Genomic DNA, 17,003 nt, shown 5'->3' on the forward strand with positions numbered 1-17,003 from the left:
TAAAGAAAAAACCAAAAAACAATGAGAAGGCCTTTTCTTCCAGTCACCAGATCACTGCCTCATTAGCAATGAGCCCACATTTTGCCTAGTCCTTCTTTTGCAGGTGATGTACTTCAGAAATCTTTTTCTCTTGCTCTTCACATCCCACATCATATTCAACTTTAAGTGGATTTTGCCATTCCTAAACATATCCTTCTAGGCTTTAAGCATGTATCTGTATTTTTCCAAGTTTAGTATGTTTGAACAATCTTCTTTATGCTTCCTATTAATACTTGAATTTAGTCAGGAGTTCCCTGCATATCCATACAAACTTTCGTTGGATTTTCAAGGTTGTTTTCAAGGATCACTGTCTAGGTCAAGAATGGTCTGTTCTGGTGTACAGGAAGTCAACAAAGTCAGCAGAAGACTTATAAATTTTAATTGAGTTTACAAATACTCTTCCACCTGTTTACTAATGTGATCTGTGAAGCAAAATCTCCTTATGAAAAGGCTTTAGCAATTTTCTTGTCAATTGATTTCCCATTTGAAATAACCTAGGAAACAATTACACCTGTACTTCTCCAGTAGTTCTACAGGAATGGCAAAGCATGTTGATGGATGGAGTTGTTGGGAAGGATTGTAATCACATCTCCTGGAACAGCTGAACCTGTCAGCTGCAATTGATTGTGTTTGACTCTGTACTCGGACACTCAATTTTCCTTTTCAAAGTAAAGCATTATGCATACTCCCTGTGTTTGTTCAGACTGAATAAAACTAAGGAGATAATAGCTACTTCTGTAAACTGTCCAATGGGTGCTTGTGGAGAAGATGGAGCTATGCTCTCCTTAGATCTGTGCGTTAGAAGTAGAAGAGAAAACAGGAAAGTTATAATTACCTGTAAGGGGAAAACAAAAAAACTCACAATGCAGATCATGAGATATTTGAACAGGTTGCCTGGAGGGTTTGTTGAAATGTCATCTTTGAGGATACTCAAAACTTGACTGAACAAGGTTCAGAGCTGCCTAATCTGACTCTGACCATATTGTGCTGTGAGTGGGAAGTGCGACCAGATAACCTCCACAGGTCCTGTCAGTTTAAATTCAGGATTTTATGACTGCATACATTCTTATTAGATACCTGTCAGTGAGACATAAGAAATCAGATCAATAATAGATCCATTTGGATTGTGCCTGGATTTTTAGCAGTGTAATTTACAGCACTTTTTTCCTTAAATTTCTGATCATGGGTGAATATAGACATTAGAATGGAAAGATGCTAAATATTTTGCAGTTCAAGTGTAGAGAGACTGGCTAGTTTAAGTAATTTCCTTTTGATCTTTCTTGCTGTTGAAAGAGCGACTAAAATTGACTTCAGAAGTGTAGCAAATAAAGTATAGAGAAGTGGTGAAGGCTGAATAGACTGGAACACACTAATTAAATTATGGTAAATTAACTAAACAAAATGGAAAAATTGGATGAGAAGATTGAAAAAACTCTCACATTTTACTTTTCCATAGAAAAAAATTTTTTTGAGAAGATTTAGTTTCACCTTCTCTATGCTGGAGTGTTTTATATAAAAATAATATTTATCTTCTTGTGATGTTTTCATATCATTATATTTCCTTCATTTTAATCTGTGAGGTCTCTAAGATTATGTCAGTACACAAGAGTAAATTACTTTATTATGCTTGCATCCTATAAAATATTTTTACTGCATCTCAACATTTATAAGTTCTATTTATATAGATAATTTTATGGAGAAGGAATTAAACCTTGGTTATTTTTCAATATATAGAAGTGATTTGGAAATTCTTTATGAAGTATAGTACAAACTCTCACACAAGGAAAAGCGTGTAAATGCTACAGGGGACCTAACACTGAAATACACATATGAATAATATATTAGTTGATATACAGTACATATAATTAAAATTGAAAGAGTAAAGCAAATTTATAAAATATTTAAACTGAATAGTGAAGAACACTGCAGAGAATTAAATGCATTTCTTGTTTTTTTTTGTTTTTTTTTTTATCCTTACAGTTTTCTGCTACCAGTATGTAGCAGTTTTCCTGGGGAGGATGTTTCCCACACATAAGAAATTGCCTGGCTTCCTTGACATGCAGTGAAGCATAACTAAAGCAACAGTCTCTAGATATGATAGAAAACAGTAGAATTTTGCTCAGTAAAAGGTTAACTTTCCATTACCAAGTAGAAATGGAAATGACACAAATATGTGTTACAATTTAGAATGGAAATAAATTGAGCAGTTAGAAGTCATGAGACATCTTTGACCACAACCTTTGTCATAAAAACATTGTGAAGTTATTTAAATCTAGTTTCCTCTTGAGTTGGGGTAGGATGGTTTTTTTTTTGGGTTTTTTTTTTTTTTTCTGCTTTTAGCTCTGAATTGCTGAGGTATATTACTTTTTTGTCAGTGAGCAGCTAAAATCATACTTGAGAAGTCAAAAAGTCAAAACTATATATACCCAAAAGGACCTTGGTCTTATCTGGAATTATAGATGCATATATTTGAGAACTGCAAGTTATAATATCAGATATAAATTTAATGAATTATTTGGTAAAGTCTTTCTATTGTAGTGATTTAAAAAATCTGCTGTAGAACTTTTCTGACGTCAAAAAACTTGGTGTTGATTTGAACAATAGACTGCACTTAGTGAAGAGCTTTCTTTGAGAAAATTCAGTGATAGGGGCTAAGAGCTCTGTAGCTTTATGTTTCATGCACAAGGATGAGTTTTTGGTATTGAAGAAATCCCTATCTAGCATGGAACATATTAACAATTGAAGTAGGAAGGTCTGCAATGAGAATAGGTGTGGGATTTGACTGAGTGCCAAATAATGGATTTCTAGCCTGTCTGCCAGTAGTTGGGTGTCTTTCTGGATGCCCTTGTAGGATGTAACAATAGATTTCACTGCTTGCATAGATGGACAGAATTTAATGTCCATTAAGATATTTCTAAAGCAGCAGATGATGAAGACTAAGCTTTTGAAATCCTTTAGTTTTATGTTGTGTGTTACACGGTTCTTATTTGTTATGTCATGTTAGGTCTCTTGGCTCGAGAAAAGACATAATAAGAAATACAGCAGAAATTTAAATTTAAAAAGGAAAAAATATATCATTGTGATGTGTATTTCTTCTGTTTACTTATTTTAATGTTTTTTCCCCACCCCCTCTTGTCTTGTCTGTTCCTCCTGTCAAATAAAGGCCAAGAAACACCAGGTCTTTCTAACAGAGACGTATGAAAACAACATGAGAGAGCTGGAGTTACTCTTGGACAGCTTTGCTATGTCAGACCAGCGGACAGCAGGTTAGTTGAAGGTATAAAATGACAGATGCATCTGTCAATGTTCCAAAGTCACTACATTGTGGGAATTCTGCAGATGCCTCTTGCATTCCCTCTTCTCAACATGCTTTGATTTGATGACATGATAAGAGCAGTTCTCACAGCAGTCAAATGGCCTTGCTAGCTGAGAAAGGGTGACGGATTGTGGACCTGCTGTTGTCAGCCCAGAGCTTGATTTACAAATGCTGGGGTGTATATGATCGGTCAGGAAAGGGCTCACTTGCTGTGCTCTAAATCCAACAGAGAAAAAAGTCCTTACAGTATACCTGCAAAGGGAACAGATGTTTTGCCTGAACTGAGCCAAATTCTGAGTCAACCTTCAGCAACTTAAAGGTCATATATTCAAAAAGGTTGTGTAGGACACATGATGCAACACAACACTTTTTACAGTTGATTGTGGACCTGTACTATGTTGCATTCATTTAATCTGATACAGAGCGAATATTTCCCTTTTTTCATTAAAATAAATTGTAAGTCAGTGGCTGTCACTCTGCAACCTGGCTTTATATATAATTATTGTATCAGACTTAACAAACTGCTGCCTTGTTAGACATTTGAAATGGTGGCTAACATAAACAAGCTGAACTTTAACGTCAAGCTAGTGATTTTTTAATGCTGAAAATTGAACACTTTTAAAAACCTTCATTTAAAACTGTAATTCCTGTTAGGAAAAGTGCATACTAGAGACAAAGTGCTTCCAATGTATAGTGTAAGTAAACTGAAGAAAACAAGTAAAATGGAGTTTACAGAGCAAATGGGTTTATTTTATGTATATCATGATATATTTTTTGCATTTTTTAGCAACAATAGACATAAATGAGTTGCTAAAAACACTTAAATAAAGATACATTTTTTTGTATCTTCACAAAGGGATATTTTTTAGGGCCTGGTGATATTAAATTTCAATAAAGAATCAACTTCCTTGGATTTCTCTTGTCCTTAAAAGGTGAGTTTGGATTCTGTGATGCATTGATTTTCTTGCATAGACTATATGCTTTTATGTTTAGGAGCTGGTATAAGTTTTATTCTCTAATTATAAATGTGATTACCATGATAATGTCTGTAGGTTTACAGTTGAAAAGCTCTTAAAAAGTGTAGGTTATCCACAGTTTTGCAAAGTTCCACATGCTCAAAAGGGCTTAAGTAACTCTGGGGAGAGCTGGATGCTGCTGCCAAAATGCAGTTTCCAAAGTAGCAATTGTCTTTTGGATGGTAAGCCTTGCTGAGAACAGCTTTGACTTGTTCGTATAATATTAGAAATTCAATAAGAGTACCTTCAGTATTAATTTGCTTTGTTTGAGGCAAACTTTTAAACTAAGTTAAATAAATAATATTTTTAAAACTTTAGGATCACTGAAGAGGCTCTTGAGGTGGATAGTAGAATTTAGTTTTGCAGTGGATCAACTGAGTCTTTACAGTCAATTACAATATTTTAATATTAGAATAGACATAGACTAAAACTTTTGTTCTACGTATTTGCTATGCTTTTAAGTTTGAAACTTAATTTTTAATGCTTTTGCATTATTATGTTATCACTGTGGTGTACTTACAAATTTTTGTATTTAATAGTATTAAATTTTTAAAAATTATTGTTATTTTATTTGAAATGGGAAATGGCAGACCTACAGGCCAATAAAAGTAAAAATCTTAAACAAATCTTTGTCGTCTAATTACTAGATGAGGGGCTACATGAGCCATAGGTGTTGGGGAAGTCGTTCTTGTGGTCAACATTGAGCCCAAGGGGTTGAGAGATCTATTTAAAAATCTGTCAGTATTAAAGATCCAACACTAAAGGATTCAGCCCCTTAATTCAAGTGCTGTGATTATTAGGCTATACAGTAAAGAGAAGATAATACTGTATTTTTATTGATAGGATTGATCGTCAGCCCAGTTGATGCTGGTTCAATGCCAGGCACCCATGAAAGCTGCTAAGTCATGCAGCTGGACAGAGGAGAGGAAATTTAACAAAGGGTTCATGGGTTGTGGTTAGGACTAGGAGAGTTTACTCATCAAATACCATCACAGGCACCGCGGGGTCCCTCCCATGGGAGACAGTTCACTGAGAGCTTCTCCAGCATGGCTCCATCTCATCAGCAACAGCTCCCTCCAAACTGCTGCAATGGGATCCATCCCACAGGCAACAGTCCTCCCAAAACTGCTGCAGCATGGGTCACTCTTCCACGGCGTGCAGTCCTCCAAGGCCAGGCTGCTCCAGCCTGGCAGCAAGGCCTCCCACAGGATCACAACCTTCTCCAAGGTGTCTGCCTGCTTCAATGTGGGGCTCCTCCACGGGCTGCAGGTGGATCTCTGCATCTCTGTGGCCCTGCACAGGCACAGCTGCTTCACCATGGGCTGCACCATGGGCTGCACCTTGGGCTGCAGAGAATGTGGGCTCCGGTGCCTGGAGCACCTCCTGTCCCTTCTCCACTTGATGTCTGTTGAGTTTTTCTTCTCTCTTGCTCTCATTCCTGCTTCTCTGTAGTGACAATTAAAATGGTGCCATAACATTTGTTGTGATTTATTCTTAAACCTGCTATCACAGAATAACCATTTCTAATTGGCCCAGCCTTGGCCAGTGGCACATTCATCTTTGGAGCCACAGGGATTGGCTCTGCTGGACATGGTGGAAGCTCTAGCAGCTTCTCACAGAAGCTAACCCTGAAGTTCCCCCCCACTGTAAAAAACTAGCCCATGCAAACCCAATGGAGATTAAAACCTGAATAGTTTTAGAAAGCTTTCTGTTTTTTATGCATGTCAAAATAACAAGCATAAATCCATGTCTTCTTCTTTCCCAGTGACCTTTATAAATTTTCCAGAGCATTGTTATTCTTATTGGTCCATTTGCATGAATTCACTTTGTATCTTTTCAGTTTATCTCATTGTGCAGTTATTCAGCAATAGAGTATATTCTTAGGAGTGTTTGCCTTCAGGAAAAAGAGGAATTGTGGTTGTAGCAATCTGAAAAAAAGGTGAAATTAGTGCAAAGTACTAAGAGTGTTAGCTGCTTTGAGTTAGCATCACCTTTTTTGGCCAAAAATCTAAAACACAGCACCATGTGAACTGTTATGAGGAAAATTATAGCTTTTCCTACCCTTGACCCAGTACAGCTAGCAGGAAGTCTGGAACAGCAGATTTAAGAGTTTATTCACTTGTATACTTCTGTAAGACTCGTATGGAGCTTGGCATTTTCCCCAAATTCTTCCCTCAAACTCTTGGGTAATACTGGGTGTACACTTCAAGTACTAGGTTGGGTTTTTTATCTCATTGCTGACATGGTGCTTCTACCATGGTAGAGTACATTTCAGTTATGATGTGTGTCTCCTGCACAGTTGTATGAAGTCAGACAACATTTGGGCAACATTAAAGCCATAGATTTGTATTCAGCTAATGCAGATAGGCTGAATCTGTATTTCTATTGGCAGATGGAGCTGCCTAGAAATAGGGTTACAGCAAAGGCAGGGAATGACAGCATGAAAAGTTTACTGGCAAAATTCTAATTTTGGCAAACAAGATATTAATGACATCGTTGCAGGTTTGGACTTAAATATGAAAATACATTATTTAGGCAGTTTGACAAAAACTATGTTATGGAAGACAACTCTTGGATTGACTTAATGGGTATTGTTTTAAACTGAATGAGAATTATGTGTTATCACTTTGCTAGAGCTAAAAGTATGAAAAAATAATCTTTACTTTTTTATGCAACGAGATCAATGCAGTATATTTCTACAATGGGTGGTAGTCAGAGGTTGGTCTTGTAAATGAGAAGACTGGACTGGATCTCTGTGCATAGCTATAGCTGTGGTTATGTGATAAAAATTATGGTAAGGTCACACTTGTCACTTTCTTCAATGTGAAGTCTTGACTTCTCAAAAGACGTCAGATTTTATGAATTCTTCTTAGATTGGTTTTAAGTGTAGCACTGTTATTTGGGATATCTCTAAGATTCACGGGGCTCTGAAGTGCCATTAAGAAACTCTTGGTTTTTCCCTGACTTTACAGACTTTTATAAACTGTGATAAGTAGGTGGAGTGGCTGATAGAACAGAGGTCTATCACTGGGATGTGTGAGCTGTAGAGCCAATCTTGCTTCTGTTACTGAAAGCAATCTTGCAAATATGTGTTGCTTTGAATAGGTGGGACTTTGACTGTAACAGCTAGTCCAGCTTGAATAGCACTTTATACTTTCTGGTATTATCCAAAGTCAGGAGAGAAGAGGCTAACTAACAGAAAGAATTTTGTGAAGAGCAGCTGGCAATACATTCTGACTTGTGCACTTAAGTACATTTTCCACTGAATTCTATTGGTGTTTTATGTGTAGCCTACAGAAGGAATTTCATCATTTGTATACAATGCCTTAGTAGAATGTTATGCTTATTAGATGATGTTAATTCTAGAATTTTTTAAAAATGCCCTGCAAGTATGTAGGTAGACCTCCTCTGATAATGTTTTATGGACAGCCAAAGAAAAGGCTCACACTTTAGTATCTGATTTGACTTTATGAGCCACTCTGTGTAAATTGCTTAATGACACTGGTGATAAACACTTGTATCATTGTTTAGTTATGCTGGGAATTATGATGATTTAGCCTCCCTGGATTTAAAATCCCACAGATATTTTCACTTTTGCAAAATAAGACTGCTATTAGAGTTGGTAAAGATAGTTTTGCATATAGAGCATGTTAAAAATTTTGAAAAGTTGATACTATAATTTGCTACAAATTAAGCGATAAATTCTTCTTAAGAGTAGAAATAATGCTGAGAAGAATGGTCTGTCAATAACCTAGTATTGCGGTGTAACACCAGGAAAAAAGAAGCGTTTGTTCTTGGAAACTGAGTATCAGCTGACATCTTGTGACCTCTCGATCAATACAGTGTTGTTTTGCTTTCTTGGCACATTGTTCTATGCACTTTGGAATGGTCAGACTTGTTCATATGTCCCTAATTAAGGCAACAAGATCAGAAGTCTCAATCTAAAGGCTTAATAAATAAGTTTAGTGTGTATGTAATGGATATATCAGATTTCTAATTGAACCGTTACATAGAACTCTGCAGACAGATAATATTTTTTTCTCATTTCCTTTAGAATAAAATTCAAGATAATTTAAAATGTTATTAAGTCCTCTCCAAGCATAACATAATCATGTGATCTTTGGCTTGGTAAGGCTTTAAGTAAATGAAGTACTGCATTACTATATGCATGTTTAGTCACAACAGCAAAATAATGTCAGGAAAAGTGTAACATTCTTAACTTTCAGACAAGATGTTTTTCAACATATATAATTGTGTGGTTTCAAAGTTGGCTTGTTTGACTGAATGACGCAGTCTTGACCACAGTAGAAATAATATGTGAGACTGCATACCAAATGCATTAGGTATAAATGTAATCCAGAATTAACAGTTCTGTAACTTCTATTAAAGGTTTTATACAAGTGTCTTTCAGCTATAATTGCTGTGAAAGCATGGCAATACAGCTGTATCTCTCATGGCAAAAAAGGCTGCTCTTCAGTGTTCTTTATTGTCACTGAAGCCCTAACTAATTCTAATACCTCACATCCAGGGTGAGTAATTTTCTCTCTGTGGCTTTAAGGCTTAATTTTTGTTCTGTGTTTTCCTTCAGGCACTTGTGAGGACAAAGATAAACCTCTGAGCTGCTCTGTCGTTGAGACTTTGAGGTGTACCTTGACAGCTTACCAGAACAAGCTGGAAGATACGTCTAATGAGGTAACACTTGCAATGTTTGGCGCTATATGTATTGCATTTGGCCTGCAGCAGAACATACACTTCACTTGTAAAAAAACGGCTGAAGAGTGGGAATGTTGAATTGACAGCTTCAAGTATGCCCGAAGAAAAAAAAATCTCTGTTGCTACTATTTCTCTAAGCTTGCCCTACAGTAAAGTTTCACATTTGTGAGGACCAGAACAGTTTTTTTGTCTTTCTAGTTTAATTTCATTTTCTTGTTCAATCTTTTGGAGTTATTTTTAAAAAACATTTAGGAGAACAAGTCATTGATAAACAGGATTTTAGTTAAAAGATAATGATCTAAGAGGGCAACTGCACATAAAGCAATGTTCCTAAATACACAATGGTTGAGCCTCAGTAGTCACTGCTGTATCAGGCATGTAAATTATTATGCTCCCCTGTACTTCTAAAATTGGTATAATTTTCTGAGGAGAGTGTATTTTCAATGGATGCTCTTTGGGAGCTATTTTGCTATAATTTCAATTAAAATAGGACTGTTAGAGTACTGTCTTTAAGTTATCTAAGAAAATAATATATTGAAAATATTTCAATTTTGGGAATCTTACCCTTGAAAAAAATCAGATGTTTTCCATGCAGTCCTGCTGTCCTTTAATTTTACTGACTGAGAAATTACAGATTTGTATTTATTTTCTTGTCTGTTTTGCTAGTCTGACTAAATTACTCCTCTTGGGTGTAAATGTTTTATTCATTTGTGGCTTTAAAGGCTGTAGAAAGAAGTTAACTGCACCATTAAAGCTTTTTGTACAAACTTGTGATTAGTCTTTGAATTAAACTGGTAAATACAGAAAGGCAAGGTGTGATGAGATTGTAAAGGTGCCAGCACTCTATTTCATTTCTAGGTTTTGTCTTTTATTTTGACAAATGCATAGTCTAGCATTTTTAACCTATTAACTTTAATAGGTTAAAAAAATTAAAAAGCAAAAAAAAAAGTATATAAGTTTTGCCCCTTTTATTTGAAAAAGAATGCTGTCTCCCACAAGACCTTTGAGTTTGTTCAAGGGGCACAAAAATAAGTGACCATGGTAACAATTATACTTTTTAAACAGCAAGCACTGTTAAGTCTCTCCCAGCGAGATAAGAGAACTGATGTGTATAGTCATTATGAAACTCTTCTGAGACCCAAGTCTGGAAGCTGAAGAGTAAAGTAACTAGGAACATATTACCCACAGCGAATTGTTAGTTGGGAGGAGGAGCATCACGTGATAGGCAGCACAGTTGAAAAGTCGACTCAGCAGGCTTTGGCTTACTGATGTGCTTTGTTGTGAAACTGTGCCAGAGACAGCAGTGGGGAGACCAAGGGGGTGGCTTCTAAGAAAGCAAAGAGAGTGTTCTGACAGAAAGAAGAATGAACTGTCAAGGAAAATAAATCGCAAGCAGAGCAGGACCAACAGATGACCTGCCACAAGACTTCCCAGTAGGACTGTGTGTGACTGACCCTGAAGTTGTCATATGGAGCCAGAGATCACTGAGCACCTTCGTGGTGCACAGAAAGGGCAGAGCTCTGTCCTTCTTGATTACCCCCGCCCCCACAGAGAATGCTGCTTTTGGCTTTTTATGTGTGAGATATGTTTAATAATAAAACTTTTTAATAATACAATAATGCACAAGGGGACTATGAAGGGCATTGTGCAATAAAGCTAGGATGTTTTAATACACTATAAGGAAGGGTTTTAGTATGCAACACAACAGTATGAAAATTTAAGTAATTTTCTTTATAAAAAGATTTTCAACAAGATCCCACATATTGATGAATTTATTAATGTATGTGTACACCTGTATATATATGTGAAATATGCTGGTGAACTTGTCATGTGTCATCTTTAACTTACTATGTGAAACATTAGATTAAAAGATCTAGTTAGTTTGTGTAGTCACACAAAGTAACAAACTAGAAAGGTGTAGAAGTGTTTTGGGTTTTGTAGATAACTAGCTTCTGACTTTTCATATAGTGCAGAAACCAGAATATGTTTGGATAGAGGGAAAAGCCTAAGGACTGGAAATATTCCAGTAGCATTCTTTAATTTACTATGATTATTTCTAAGAGGTCTGCCAAGTTTCCTGACATCAAAATATAAAAATAAACATTTTAAATTTAATTAATAAATTTTGTAAATGAGGTGTTCTGTCTCTGAGTTGCTCCTTAAATGTCAGGTGTTAGCAGTATCATCATATAAACAGAAATACAGATTATTTTGGTATATTGTTACCATTTTTGAAAGGGAAAAGTGAAACTAGTACACATGATGGTACCTTAGTACACATTAAGCAAGCTCTGAGTTTGCTTTTGCTTTTAATCCTAAAAGTCACTGTGCCTCTGTGGTACATTGCTGCTTTTTACAATATGTGAGTACTATCCAGTGCTCAGTAAAGAATCAAGCTTGTAGCTAGGCAATTTCTGCAAATGACCACTAACTTGAAAACTTGTTTTCTCAAACCACTCCCCAGATCGTTATCTGAATTTACTATGCTTTCAAGTGCATTTCAAAATCTGTGTTTTTGTCAGATATTTTGAGAGTTGATAGACTAGGTAAGAATGGACTCAGTTTGGGATTCTGCCACTACTCTTTATTTTAAATCATTATAAAAGAGTTATTTAGTGCTTTTAATGGCATGTTATTTAGATTGTATGAAGTACAAAAGCTCTCCAAGGAATTGAAATAAATTTAGTTTTTTTTACTTTCATATACAAAATTCTTCCTTTCTATTATATTTAATAGATCATTGCAGCCTTTCTGTAAAAGCCTGTTTGATCTTCATGTTTTTTTGCAGCTTGAGAAAACGAAGACTTTGTGTAAAAAGATGACAAAAGAATTTGAGGTATCTGAGGAGAAAATGTGTGCTTTAAGACAAGACCTTAAGGTATGGTTTAATGAACTTAGCATGAAGTTTGAACATTCTGCAAAAGGTATCTTTCTGGGTTAAAAGTACCTTTTTTTCTTATCAGATTAAGTCTTTATATCGTTGTAGTCTGTTGAGAAAACTAGTTTACCTTGCAAATTTGTGTGAAACCGTGCTGCTTTATCCTGTTTACCACAATAAAGTACATAATTTCAATGATTGCACTTCTGAAATATATAAAATACATTGATAAATTTGCAGGGTATCATTTTATATTGAAATCATTATCAGTAATCTTTATTTAACTGTTTTTCTCAATAAAAGGGAAAGAGAATTAATTACCTCTGTGCTTATGAAGGTATGTTTTATTAAAGATGTCAATTCGTTACTTTTTTTTTTTTTTTGTTTGTGTTTATCAGAAAGGTCAATGCATGTGATGCATCAAGTTGTCTTTAACAGCTGTAGAGTGTGCGGTCTGAAATTTCTTGGAGTAAAAGTTTCCTGAGATAAAAACACTTGAGTCATTCAGAGCTCTTTCCTTTAGTTTTGGAACAAAAATTTTTTTTTTCTCTTTTTACCTGACACCACTTTTGTAATGTCCTGTCTGGCTACATCAATAGCCAAAGGAGTGAACAAGTCCTGAGGTTGTGTTTTAACTTAATCTCCCAACTAGCAGTGTATTGTATTACTGCCAAAATAAAATGTCTGTAAACACAGCATTTTTCAGATTCTTTTGCTGATGATAAGCTGCTTTATGTTTTATGCAGTGCTTTTCTGTAACATTCATTGAATCTTCACTGTAATGGATACTTGTACATAATGTGTTGTTACCTGTTATGAACTTAACTAATTTATGTTCAGGAGATTTAGTACTTCTGCTTCTGTTACAGCACCTTTTTAAATCACCTAAAAATTTTGCAACCCTTTCCAGGTGATACTTGTATTCTTCACACACAAACTGAGCTTGCGACACACACAGGGTATCGGTTTTTATGCAATTTGCCTGTTTTCAATCTCTCTAAATTTTTTTAAATAATTTTGTATAGATGATAAAAATGTAGATCCAGTCTGAAAGCATATGTATTAGAAATCTAAAATTATTTTAATATTTTAATGTTTTTATTTAGAAACTTGTCATTTTCTGATGAATTTGGTGGTATCTTTTGTATGATTTTATGGTCTATTAAGCTATGATTTTATGAAAAATAAACACTGTTTTCAGTTTGACCTTTTGCAAACTTTAGCAGCACTGGAAATCCAGTGTAGCTGCACTGTATTTTGGCTCAAAAGGGATAGTGTATTAAGTTCTGTGTTTACCTGGTGAGATTTTGGTGCTGGTAACATAATGGTATTTATGACCATTTCTGATTATGACTTACTTCCCATGGTCAAGCCTTCAAAGAGAGTCCTCACATTTGGTTTTTTTTTTTTTTTTTTTTTTTTTGTGTAGCATGTATAGAATACAATGCACAACAGAAGCTGTGTTGCTTTCAGATTCAGCCCTAACAGATCAGGGATTCACTTAAGAAAATAATGTATCTTCAATAGGTCTGAGAGCTTTTCACTCTGCAGAGGACAAGTTCCCTGTGTTCTGCATCTCATTTTTGGGGGTAGAAGGGACTGTGAAGATTACTGCATCATGGAGCTTTTACCTGTTAGAGGTGGATTTCCAATGCTGTCTAGTTGCAAGCTTTTGAAGAGACCTCTGCAACAGCTTGCAACTAGACGGCATTGGAAATCCAATTTCAAAATTGTCAATTTTGAAATTCTGTTCTTGAAAGATAAAGTCCACCTAGCCTGGAATCCTGTGAATACATGTGCTTATATGACTCTTTTTCTTTCCTCAGGTGATGAACACTTGAATAAGGTAGTAAAATTTATACCAACTTTTCTGTTAAATTCCTCTGTTTTATAGGAAGCTCAGGATACCATGGCTGATGCCAATAAAGAGTTAAACTATCTGCAATCTAAGTGTGCAGACAGAGAGACTTTAATAGAAACTTTAAAAATGGAACTACAGGATGTACAGCAATGCTGGGAGAAAGAGCAAGTACGTGCCACAGAATCTGAAAATGAAATCCAGAAGCTTACCAGGGCTTACCAGAAGGATATGGAGGTATTACTAGAGACAAGATGACTGTCAAAGAGTCTTTATTTAATCTCAGCTTTATACATTTACATACATCAGATGGTTACTCTTAGTTTTAAGAGATTTATCTCTAAAATATGATTTTAAGATATGTATTTTGAAATATGTGTTTAATATCTACAGGATTTCAGGACATATTGGTTCTCTTTTCTTCTATATCAGAACTAATAGCTTAATCATTCCAGTATTTTGAATTTTTGAAAAACAGACTTTATTTAAAAACCTATGTCTGACAAACAATTATTTCTTTCTTTCAAATTATAATGTAGCAGAAATGTTTTACAAGTGAAACATCTAATATTGTCATTATCATGTGTTAATTACTTATCCACATAGCAATTGATAGATAGCAAATACGGAATTGAGGTAGTTTTGCATGCGTGCCACAAAACCTAGAAATTCTTACCTTTTATGTATTAGCTAATTGTGGTGTGCTATATGTGGGAATCGATCTACAATGTCTTATTTGAGAACTATTATCTCTCTCCTTGTATGTATTAACAAATGTTAATTTTGTTGCTTTTTCTGCCCAGTAAAGCGGTTCTGTACTAGCAATAGCAATTATATACTTGTAGTTGTTGTGCATATTGAGCTCATTACTTCCACAAATTTGGATATGGATGCCAACTGAGTAAAAAGGAAACATTCTTTCCACCTCTTTTACAGTCTGGTATTTAAATAGGTTCCACATGAAGCAGCTGGAATTGTTACACACATCAGATAATGATTAAAGTGGAGGAAACTAGAAGTCTGGCTATATTGTAAAGTCAGCATGTCTACAACCCTGTGGTTGCATTCAACACGTGTGAATTGATTTGGGGTCTTGGAATCCTGTTTCTTGCGCCAAATGGATAATTACCGTCCTAGTTTTATCACTGCTCAAACATCAAATGTAATGATGGTGGCACACTGGATTTTCCTTGGAGAATTTGTAGATCTGTTAGAAACAAAGTTAAACTAACTGAACTACAATTTATTTTTAATTGTCTAAAATACTGTGAGATAATATTGAGAAAATACACCTAAGTGTAATGGAAAGGGCTCAGAAAAATCCTACTTTCTGATCTTGGCCATCCTTATTTTCTTAATGTAAAACCTCAACCAAGGCTCATGGAAAATAATGGGAACCTTTGCAATAGTTTACAGACTTTGTCCTTGTGACTTTTGAGGTACACCTTGCTAATGTTGTCTTAATTAAAGTTGCTAAGTTGCATATATGTACTACAAGCATTAAGGATGGAATTTCTGTAGCATGCGATTGTTGCTAAAGTTTATTTATAACTTGCAACAATTTATTTTATTATTGACTTAAATCAGTGTAAATGAATGTGTCATGGTTTGTAAAATTTAACTCGTGAAGCTAAAAGCCTATTTTATCTGGCCATTTAGTCTCATATATAATCCATAAAAAACAATTTTAAAAAGACTTTGGAGTGATAGTTGTATAAATGGTGTGTTGTGCTGCTAAGTCAATCAGAGAATTTTCTGCAAGCTCTGCAGTTGTTGTAAATTGGTGTAGTTAGAGTATAACTGAACATTTACCATAAGTAAATAAATTGCATGTACTAATAGCATGGAATTTTTAATCTGTATCAGATAGTCATTGTGATAACAACAGGACTGTTCTGTATTTGTATAAGCTATTTATATATTATGTCTGAATAGACACATTTAGTAAAAACTGTTTTCTTATATTTGCTTCAATATGTATGACTGCAAATATTAGCAATTGTGGTATTTTGAAAAAGGCTTTTGAATGAGCTGTGGGGGCTTTTTTTCACTTGCATGTAGTTCATATTACTGCCCATGTGATGCACGTCTTTAAATTCTAACACTGTTCAGATACATCATGTAATTCTCCTTTTGTTTCAGGAGAAACTAGCCTTCCTTCATAGCTTATACCAGCATTTGATAGCAGGCTGTGTACTTATAAAACAACCAGAAGGCATCCTAGATAGCTTCTCTTGGCCTGAGCTTTGTGTAGTCTTGCAGGAGAATGTTGATGCCCTGATCTCAGACCTCAACAGGGCTAATGAGAAGGTAAGTGTCCTTAGGCACCAGCTACCTCTATTAAATTCAGTGACATTTGTCCACATCGCAGTATCATTAAAAAGGACTGACATTCATCTTATTTCAAAAAGAATTTGGACGTTAATAATTCAATACCATTAATTATGGCTTGTCTACAACTCAGTTTGATGCCATTGCTGTGGGCATGTAAATGTGACTGAAGTCTGTATGAAGTCTCTAAGCTCCACTTTCAGTGCAGGACATGCTAATAGTACTAGCCAATATTAGCCACAGGGACCTAATTAAAAGAAAATAAATTAATCTTACTGATGAAGCAATTCAAAGAACTTAGTCATTTACACTAATAAAGCAAGTCTTTATTTTACCATAAAACTGAAACAAAATGCCCTTACTCAAGGAATATCATCTTTAAATTATATGTTTATTATTCAGAGTTTATTGTTTCATTTGAAAGAATGACAGTATGTATTTTTTTAATTTAATTGTAACTCATGGATTGTAGAATTATATTCAGTAACACAAATAGAAAATACCTGTTTTTATAGAACATTTCAATATTTGCTGTAGGGAGGAGCTGTACTTTTCAGTATGTAAGTATGCTTATGTGGCCTTTCTCTCCAGAAATCCCTGCATTTTTAGGAAAGAAAAGATCTCCTTTTAAATAAATCAAAGTGACTCCACAGACTAACATATGACAGTCTTTAGATTTTCAGTTCATTTTCTGGCTCCATTGATCAGGTCAGTCCTAAGACTAGTACAGCAACTCCGTAACTTGTCTGTGTTGACATTTTTTGAGACATAGTAAGGTTCATAATCTTCTTTTGAAGATTTTACATCTTCAGGAGTGACCACTCTTCTGGTCTGAGTAAGATGCAGGACTGG

General features: G+C 35.1%; 1 protein-coding gene across 14 annotated transcripts in view; it reads left to right on the plus strand.

The window, feature by feature from the left end:
* The window catches only part of CCDC171 (coiled-coil domain containing 171), a 163,502-nt gene that overhangs the window by 45,878 nt on the left and 100,621 nt on the right, over window positions 1–17,003 (plus strand). For 13 of the 14 annotated variants that reach the window (XR_012053021.1, XM_072922340.1, XM_072922341.1 and 10 more), the window contains 5 exons: window positions 3,203–3,305; window positions 8,960–9,063; window positions 11,873–11,962; window positions 13,857–14,057; window positions 15,963–16,130. Coding sequence is in view for 13 of the 14 variants with exons in the window: in XM_072922340.1 (XP_072778441.1) it covers window positions 3,203–3,305; window positions 8,960–9,063; window positions 11,873–11,962; window positions 13,857–14,057; window positions 15,963–16,130 (666 nt within the window). In the remaining variant the exon portion in view is untranslated. The remainder of the gene's footprint in view (window positions 1–3,202; window positions 3,306–8,959; window positions 9,064–11,872; window positions 11,963–13,856; window positions 14,058–15,962; window positions 16,131–17,003) is intronic. The other variant, XM_041711377.2, reaches the window with a different exon arrangement.

The sequence above is a fragment of the Taeniopygia guttata genome, chromosome Z, assembly GCF_048771995.1.
Source record: "Taeniopygia guttata chromosome Z, bTaeGut7.mat, whole genome shotgun sequence".
NCBI classification, from domain to species: Eukaryota; Metazoa; Chordata; class Aves; order Passeriformes; family Estrildidae; genus Taeniopygia; species Taeniopygia guttata.